General features: G+C 45.1%; 1 protein-coding gene across 1 annotated transcript in view; it reads right to left on the bottom strand.

Moving 5' to 3' along the window:
• Nucleotides 1–861: 861 nt before the first annotated feature.
• The window catches only part of NTRK3 (neurotrophic tyrosine kinase, receptor, type 3), a gene marked incomplete at its 5' end in the record, with an annotated part of 146,451 nt that continues 137,778 nt past the window's right edge, over nt 862–9,534 (bottom strand). Inside the window, 2 exons of the mRNA XM_009071812.1 lie at nt 862–1,410; nt 4,302–4,460. Of these exons, the coding sequence (XP_009070060.1) occupies nt 1,225–1,410; nt 4,302–4,460 (345 nt within the window). The remainder of the gene's footprint in view (nt 1,411–4,301; nt 4,461–9,534) is intronic.

Consider the following 9,534-nt stretch of genomic DNA (forward strand, 5'->3'; position numbering starts at 1 on the left):
TCCCAGCTGTCTGCATGCTGGAGCCTTTTCCCCGTGAGAGGAACAGGATCCAACCCTGCTCACTGCAGGTTTACACCAGGGAACAATTTGGCCATGGTGCAGACACCCCCGGCCGCTAGCAACCATGAAGAGTGGGGAGGAGTGGTGGGGATGGGGCTGTCCCTCCCAAAGTGACTGACCGCCCGGGGCGAGCGGCACTCCTGTCTCGCACACTGAAATGGGTTGGGGAATGATACAGGACCGGGTCCCCAGGACCCCCCTCGACTCCCAGGCACAGCCGCTTTGGTCCCGCTGCTCTCCCAGCACTGGCAGCAGCCGGCAAGGGGCAGAGGGAGGGCTGGGTCAGGCCAGCTCGTGATCTGTGGGAGGGCAGCTGGTTCCCGGAGTGTGTTTTACCCGTAGGTGCCACAATCCTTTGACTGTGTGTTCAAAAGCCTTGAGTCTATACATTTAAGAATCAGCAAATTAGAAAAATTGTCCTGAAATGTTGGAGGGAGGAAAAAGGCAGGAAAGGCAGAGAGGGATGGGGAGGGATGGAGAAGGAGGGAGGAAGAGGTTGATAAAAGAGAGTTCATCCAGGGGCACTGCCCTGGCTTTCAGCCCATCACCTGCGGGCTGGAAAGAAGGGAGGGAGGCAAGGACAAAAAGGGAGAACTGATTTCACACATTCAGTGCATATCATACAACCAGAGCAAGGCTTTCCTCCCGGGGCCCCTACCCAGGATGGCATCCCTGCCACAGCCAGTCTAGAGCCCTGCCCAGCAGCCCAAACCATACTCAGAGCAGGGTTACAATTCACTGCTTCATTGCTTGGGGGAAAGTTACCTTCTCCTTTCTTTCTCTGTCTTTTTTTTTTTTTTAAATTATATATACCTTTTTAAGTACTTTTTCTCCCTTTTTTTGTTTGTTTCTTTTTTTCTTATTTTTAAAGTCTTACAATTTTCTGTAACAGCAGCTTCTTTTTGTATTGGTGTGGAAGTTATATATAGAGAGATATCTATAAATATATATAAGCCAAACTGCCTTACAGGTTGTTGTTCTGTGGGATTTTTGTTGGTTTGCGTTTTGTTTTGCTTTTTTTTTTTTTTCAGTGTTGTATGTGTAGCAGGCACTTGAGTTTATATGAAGATGTTTGCTTGGGAGCTGAGGGGCAAAGGACTTGGGAGGGGGAGAGGGGAGGAAGGACGGAATAAAGGAGAAGGGACTTCCAACAAGTGGCCACTGCTAGCCAAGGATGTCCAGGTAGATTGGTGTGGCCTTGCCCAGAGCATGAAGGATCTTGTAGATCTCCTTGATGTTGAGCCGTTGCTGAGGTTCTCTCTGCCAACAGCCCAACATGATGTCGTAAACCTCCTTGGGGCAGACTCGAGGCCTTTCCAAAACTCGGCCTTGGGTAATGCACTCAATGACCTAAAAGAAAGAAAGAAAAGAGACACTGTACACCAGCTGGGCAGTTTCTGGAGGATGTACTGTCCCAGCTACTTCTTGGCTGATGTGGTACCATTTAGTGAATGGGAGCACTGAGAAGCCAAGAGGTCTGCAGATTCTCAAAGCTCACCTGTTCGTGTGTTGTTAATGATAATTTTACACTGAGAAGTTTGTCTCCAGCTGCAGTCTTGCAGATCCCAAAAACTTTCCCCATTTGACACCTACCTACCTCAATGCATTCTCCAAACAGGAGGTCACAAGCAAATGAAGGTTTTAATTTATTATGTCAGTTTTTCCTGCTAAATGAGGAAGGGAAAAAAGTCTTCAAATCCCCAAAGTAAAGTAATATTTTGCACAGCTGAAATTTTATTTTTCTTGCCTGAAAACCAAGACTCCTTTCCATTGCAAAACCCAGGAGAGTTGTACAAGGAAGAGTTGTACAGTATCTTTTCCCACATACATCTCCAAGCACAGCTTTGCCTCATTTTGACATAGAAAAGCAACTAAAAGAATAAAACTTCATGTCAAATCACATCTGTGATGGAGAAAAAAATTTTCAGTGCTATCACTCTGTTTTGGGTCAGATCAGTGCTGCTAATGAGAAAAATATGAGCTCCTGGGTAACATTAAAGTCTCTTCAGAGGGATGCCACTGGAAAGGACTTCCCTAAGTGTCTGTTTGTGTTTTGTTCACCAGAGGAATGAATGCAAAGGGAAGGGAGATATGATTTGTTAAAGAGCTGCTATGACACTCTGGCTTCCTTGGTTGGGGTTGATGAGTCCCAGCATTGCAGTGTGCAAGTGACCTGCCACACTCTGCAGATAAACACTGGTCCTAAACAATGTGTTGAGGGAAGCCACCCAGTGAGTGGTGTTTGGAATTTATCATTTATGAATAGTAATTGTCCTGCTGCATAGCTCAAGGGATACTTATCACTTTGCTGTTTGTATATAAATACAGAGGGGAGAGATTTGGACCTGCTGAAAGCAGGGTGAGGAAGACACAGCATGCAAAGAAGCCTGTATTGCCATAGTGCTGCTGGCTGCTGACTTGTGGGAGGAGGTGAGTTATGGTTTCTGACAGGACATCCTGGACATGCACAGGAACCCTGTGGTGGGCCCTTTCTCTCCAGGGCAAAGGAAGGGCATAGGCAGAAGTTAATGGACTGGCTAAGTGGTGGCCTGTCTCATTCCTCTGCTCAGACAGAGTCTTTTCCAGCCTTGAAAAAACATGCTGAAAATATTCTGGGGGTATGAGGCCATGCAGATGGCACAGGGGGGAGCAGCATCCCAGCCTTGCTAACATCAACACCTAGCAGTGGTGATACTCAGCTAGTCTTGTACTTGCTCATGGTCCAGACCTGGCAGCTAGGAACTTGGCACAGGCTCATTAACCTGCTTCTCCATGGGACCCTGCTGCTGCAGTCAGGCTGCAACAGAGACTTGCTCTGATACCACATCATCCAGGAGCTGTTGGAGGTATCAGTCCTCTGCAGCCACCCACATTCTTCCCACCTCTCAACAAATTGTGAAAAACAGTCCAGATGAGAGCCAATGTGACTCCATCTCATCAGAATTCTGTGGTCTGTGGTGGGACTCCTTAGCAATCAGAAAGAAGTGGATACAACAATAGGAAAGAGAAGGATGAGATTTTATCCCAGGGATGGCAGCAAACCAATACAGCTGCAGATTTTAAACAGCCTTCTTCCTCAAGATTAAGGGTGATTACTGCCCTGCAAAGGAAACTGAGGCAGAAGGCATTAGGCATAGCTGAGCTGTCACATTCCAGCATGCCTATCACCCATGTACAAGCTACACGTGCTCATTTGTGTGTGTTTGTATTTACCCTCGCAGGGAAATGCAAGAGCAGCTCATTAAATAGCGTGACAAATAACTTCTGTCGCTGTCGATTCCATTGTTTGTGTCTCTAAAATGTTTGCGTGTGCTACTTTGGGATATACAGTCAGGCCCCATTGAGCACACGAATGGGCAAGTATTAGAGCTGTAAAGCAACACCTTGGATTTGCCATCTCTGCAACTCACTTAATTAAGGGATCTGTATCCAGAAAGCAGAAAATGCACATTTCTCATTACAAAAGGTGAAATTTCTGAAATCCATTAGATACACAGTAGGATAAAAATGTGCAAGGTTCCCACACACTGCTATGTCAATGCATCTTTTTCTTCTTCTATAATACCCCCTGCTATTCTGAGCAAAAATCTTCCAATGCATTTCTGCTGATGTGCCTCAAATCTCAGCACTGACACCCTGCTAATCCCAGCCAGCCTTCCCTCAACATTTTTACAGTGCAGCCCTGTACTGGTGGGCTGCAACTTTTGGCTAGTCAGAGAAATAACAAGGACAAACCAGCTCCTTAGGTTCCACCCTCAGTGAACTGGGGGAAAAAATATAATAGATATCCCAATGGCAAAAAATACCATGGAAATGTGCCACATGCAATATAAAAGGCTTAAAACAATCCCTGACAAGCTGGAAACTCCAGTAAGTGCCTCGGTTAAAAGAAGGAGAAAGCAGAAGAAATTCAGGGAATGGCAGTAACTTAGCTCCCCGCAGTAATTTGGGTATTCCCAGTTGTGGCAGCAACCTGATAGTTTATCAGATAGGTCAGAGGTATATCAGGAACTTAGCAGGGAGAGGCTGAGGATGAACCAGTATACAGCTTTGGCAGAGCCCTTTGATTGCTGCATGCCCCAGTTTTCCCAGCCTTTAAACTAAAATAGTGACACATATCCTATGGCTTCACCATTGGAGTGTCAAGGAGAAGACCACTCGTGTACAAACTGCTTTGAAAGCAACCTGGAGAGATAGCAAAAAGTATAGTTTCCAGCTGAGGTGTCTCAGCATTTTTGTACCTCTGTGTTTGAGAGCTGGAACCAGGGCTGTTTCCCATACGTGAAGATCTCCCAGAGGATCACCCCAAAGCTCCAGACGTCACTCTCTGTTGTGAACTTCCTGTACATGATGCTCTCCGGAGGCATCCAGCGAATAGGCAGCATGGTGTGTCCTCCAACCTGGGAAAGGCACAAGGAAGTCTGAGTGCTGAGAGTCCTGAGGAAGGGGTGAGCCCTGATATGACATGGACAAACTCAGGGCCTCCCTGAGAACTACAGCAACGAGGAGCTGCTCCAAGAAGCTAGGCTAGCTACTGCCTCCCCATTCATGGGCTCACCCGCCAATCCCACCTGGTTAACATGATGGATAGGGAGTGAAATGAATCAATACAAATTATGTCCTCTCCACCCAAAATGGGCTTGTAAAGAAATCAAATGCAAACTGCCCTACAGTCTGGTGAACGAGGAAGCAAAGCAAGAAACAAAAAAAAAAGGGCCTCAGTGAGACACCCACCAGAAATACAGTGTGAGGTCTTTCCCTCTTCAGAAAGGTTCCCTAAAAGCCATACACAGGCATCAGCACATCACCTAGTTGCATGAAAGATTTTGTGCTCATAAAACTGTTTTACAGGCCTTATCAAAGAGTGCTTTGAATATGTAAATGACTGCAAGACCACACTGCTAAAAGGCAGGCTGTTGGTAAAGAACAGGCAGGGGTATGTCTGGCATTTAAAGGAGGAGGGAAAGCCAGCCCCTTTGGAGAATTTGGAAATGGAAGAGCCTGTGGGTGTATCCCATTGGAGAATGCCAAGCCAGGGCAAGGCACTTTCTCAGGTCAGGGTCGATCCTTCTCTACGGCACACAAATCCAGCAGGTATACAGGAGGCTTGCAGGATACATGCAGTCTAAAATCAGGTGGTTGTACCTTTGGATTCACTAGAGATTCCTAAAAAGTGTCTCTGAGCAGGACAGGTTTTTTCTGTTCTGTCCTTCTGCATAAGAAGCTCCATCTGTGGGGAAACAGCTAATTGCTACAACCAGCCAGAGCTGGAAGCAGCAGGCCTGCAAGTCTCCAGCACTCATATCTGCTGAGGGTAAAGTATCCAAGGTTTTAGTGGTGATGAGAAGAAGTGCTTTTGTGGTGCTGCTTGGAAGACTGCTTGTCTCATTATGGACACCAAAAAAAGCAAGTGCTAATAACTTTGTAGCACTGCAACAGAATCAAACAGGCAGAAATCTCCCTGGTCCTATGAAAGATGAGGGGAGAAGGTATCTGCTATCTAAGATTCCAGCATACGTGTGGCGATTCAAAATAATGAGATGGTTGTGCTTGCTTGGATGAAAACATTTCTTGTACAAACAAAAGCTTTCCTCCAAGCTGCCAGTTTTCCCACAGGTTTCACTGCCTGATTAAAGCAGAACTAGTGTGGGGAAGGGTCAGTAGAGAGACACTGCAGTGCTTGGAAGCAAGAGGGATGGTGCTGGGAGATGTGTTGGAATAGGGTGTGAAAAGGGTAGGATGCTCAACAGTCTTTCTGCATGGAGGGGTTCAGACTTCTCTTGGGTTTGACAGAATTTAGACTCAGGCTTGCAGTGTTGTACTCAGAGGGCTGCAGATCAGATCCTTCCTCAAAAAAAAGAGAAGGAGTATTAAAAGTCTCAGGAAGATCTTTCTTTCCTAAGTGCAGATGCATGAAGATAAGGAGCTCATCGCAGCTCTACACCTCCTGTTTAGAGGCAGCTTGGCTGGCATGTTCTCAGCTTGCTGCTCTGAACTCCCAAGAACGTTCTGCTGTAATGGAAATGGAAATACGCTTTTCTTTGTTTGTTCCTTTGAAACCCTGGCTGCAATTTTAGCTCTTTTCTGCATTCCCAGCTTTTACAAGTTGCTTTCCCTTCTTGTGAAGGGCTCTGAGGAAACATTATCAGCAGAACAGGACATATATCAAACTTGATTGTTGCAAAAACTGTTTTGTGCTAATGCTTATTTTATTCTCCTTTAAGTAGCACTAACTCTTCAGTTTTCCAGCAATCTCAAGATGATTACTTATTGCAAAGCTCTCTACATTTGCAATATCCTGAATCTTGCAGGATCATTTGTGATTACAGGTAGTACAAGGTACTGAGTACAGTTAACTCAATTTTGAACAGGTCTTAGAGCAGTTCAGAATGTATGAACCAGGCCCTCATCTTACACAGGCAGTATTACAGCTGTACAGCTCGAATGGGAGGGCCCTAATTTACACCACTTGAGGATCAGGCTCTGACAGCAGAGCAGAGAAGCCAGTAGTCCCATCTCAGTTCTAATAAGCTAAAATAAAGTTAAGGTCTTTGGTCTCCTTTAGACACATCCTGGTGAAGAACTGCCGGTAAAATGACATACACAGTCATCAGTTCTTCTAAGTATGTGATGACACAGTTCATATTGTGGAGTCCAGGGACTGCCCAAGCTTTCCTTACAAACCTGCGGGTCATGTAACATATCTTTTACTAAGAGTTAATCTGGTAATTATTAAGTTTTTTGGGGAAAAAAACCCTAAGCATTGCCCAGAAATACATGGCTCCCAAAAGATGGCCCAGCCATGCTCAGAGGTAAGAAGGTGTCCCTTGCAGAGGCATTCTCAAACAGGATGTCATGTTTTTGATAGCAAATGCTAAGTCTTGCACTTGCCAGCTGGCTGTAAGCAGAACAGGCATCGATTAACCTGTACCATAAAACCACTCCAATGTCTAGCCTAGCACATAAGGCTGACTATTACGTTTTAAAGCATCACCTTTGACTATCCCTTACTGCTTCCCTCACAAACTGATTAGGATTAAAATTCCTGTTTCACAGATGAAGAAACAGATGCAGAAGGCAAGGAAAGGCCCTTCTCTGAAGCTGTGTAGTAAGTGAATGCTAAACTAAGTCTTCTTGGTCTGCAGTCAGCCATACTCTGTTATTTGCTGATGTAGCAAAATGATTTAGAGCTGAGCAAAGAGGGATTATGCTACTGATGCCACAGGAAGTAGAGTGTGTCCTGGGTGACAGAAATCCTTTGCATAACATGTAGTGGCTGTGAGATGTGTTATGCCACTGTAGACTTGCGCATGATTCCCACAGCTACATACTTGTTTTACAGGACCAGCCATTGCCAGAAGCATAAAAGCAAAATGATGCTATTAAATCAGGCTGAAAAAAAAGGGTGCTGTTTATTTCTTTTGCAAAGCCAGTTTACAAGGCATGTCCTTGGCTTTGGAAAGAATTGTTATCATGTTTTTAGGAAGAAGGGGAAAGTTTGTTTCAGTCAAACCTCTGCTTGCTTAGAGCTCAGCCTAGCAAGTTTCAGACGTAAGTAACCGCAGGACAGGTGCTTGTGAGGAACATGCTATTTCTGAGATTTCTTTAAAACAACCCTGTCATCTTCCCACTCCATCTTCTCCATTTCCCTTGGGAGCTAGGGATGGGGGAACCCGGCCATCAAGTAGGTTCATCTTCTAAAGGTCCCTAAGGGTAAAATGTCCTGAAAGAGTGGCATTGCAACATCTCCCCTGGAGACACTCCACAACCTGGAAGAGGGTTTTGCTTTCAATTTGAAAGCAAATAAGACAAGTAAATCCTCTTCTATTCCTCTCTTAAAATCCAGTGGTGCTGCCAAGTTCGCCCTTTTTCCTCGTTATTTTAATGCTTCATAGACCTGCAGACTGGCCTCTTTATCCCATTGCCATGGCTGTCTAGCTTTGCTTGACATTTTTAGCTCTCTAACTTTCTCTCCCTAGATCAACTCCCACTGCCCACACTGATATGTTATTCCCACTGCTTTGCTCTTTCAGTTTGCAGTGCTATCCTGGTAATAAATAGAGCAATCAGTGTACATCGTCTGAGTGGCCAAAGTTTCCTTCTTCTCTCTCCATTTCAAGATCACAGTATCACCTACTCATTTCCATCCCTTTCTAATGGATGCTCCCAAGTGTATGACCTGGTCTATGGCCACATGTTTCTGATACTGTGGCCTCTGCTCTGAAGCTTCATTACACATCCAAGCCAGTAAACTTGCAAGATAGCCAGCCACTCCCTCTGAACAGCTCATTGCTGTATTAGATATGAACCTCAGGGAGCTGGGGGAGGTTCATGAAAGGCCAGCATTAATGGCCATTAGGGAGAGAGATAATTACTTAATGCTAGTACAGCACTCTGAGGATGTAAAGCTATATAAATGCCATGTACAAGTAGTATTATAAGGCTTGAGGTTTGTCTGCGACCAATGAAAGCTGGTGTCTGGGGAAAAAATTCTCCTTGTCCCAGCTTTCTGAATGACATCCAGCAGATTAGGAAGAGAAACAATGACATGTTATCCCCAATGAGTCTGACAGTACAGCAGCAGGTAGTGGAGCAGCAGTGTTCAGCAAAGACTGTGCACTACAGCCACAGTTTCAGCCACTAACAGAAATAGCATGGAAATCAAATCCAGAGTAGGGTTGAAAAACCCTCATGAGAACTTAGAATTGGTGAGAATACAGATATTAACATGCTAAAGGCAGCTTTCCATGCGAAGCCCTGTTTTCCCCCTTCCAGCTCACACACTTGTGCCAGGACTGTAGCCCAAAGTAGCATTCAAAGAGGAGTTACTGAACCATGACTCTGTGCTCAGAGCTGAAGGTTGCTTCATGGATCTCAGCTAAGAATAAGATTTGGCCTCTGGCATACTCTAAGGTTGTGGGTTTATTTTCATTGTTGTGCAGTTTCCATCCCAACACTGAAATAAAATTTAAAAAAATAAATCAATGCTTTTGTCTTCTTTGGTCATTTGACATTTGCTTTCCAAGGTCATTTGACAGCTTTCTTCCTGTCCCTGGCATCCTTGATGGAGGCCACAACAGCCACTGTAGGTGTCTTTGTATGGTGCAGCATTATTAGACCTTTCCACTTATGTGCAGGAAGTGGAGACTTTTGAGTTTGTGCAGAATCACATAGTAGTAGTGAAGACCTTGGAATCATTCCTCTCCAGGAAAATCCACTCAACACTCAATCCACTCAATTTAGTGATAAGACACACATTCTCTGATTGCTGTCTCTATTACTGCTGCTTTAGGTAGGGATGACCTGGGAACTTCTTTAAATGCAGACCTGGCTATCATCCCAGGCTGGGCTGCACCAGAACATATGTCCTTTAGACCTCAGCACTAGGAACTGGGTGATCACTGGAAGATACTTAGCTCTGAGCCTTCTCCTAGCAGCCAGATGTATGTCCCCATCAGGACATGCTGATTCCTG

This window comes from Acanthisitta chloris, unplaced genomic scaffold (genome assembly GCF_000695815.1).
Source record: "Acanthisitta chloris isolate BGI_N310 unplaced genomic scaffold, ASM69581v1 scaffold15053, whole genome shotgun sequence".
In the NCBI taxonomy this organism is placed as follows: Eukaryota; Metazoa; Chordata; class Aves; order Passeriformes; family Acanthisittidae; genus Acanthisitta; species Acanthisitta chloris.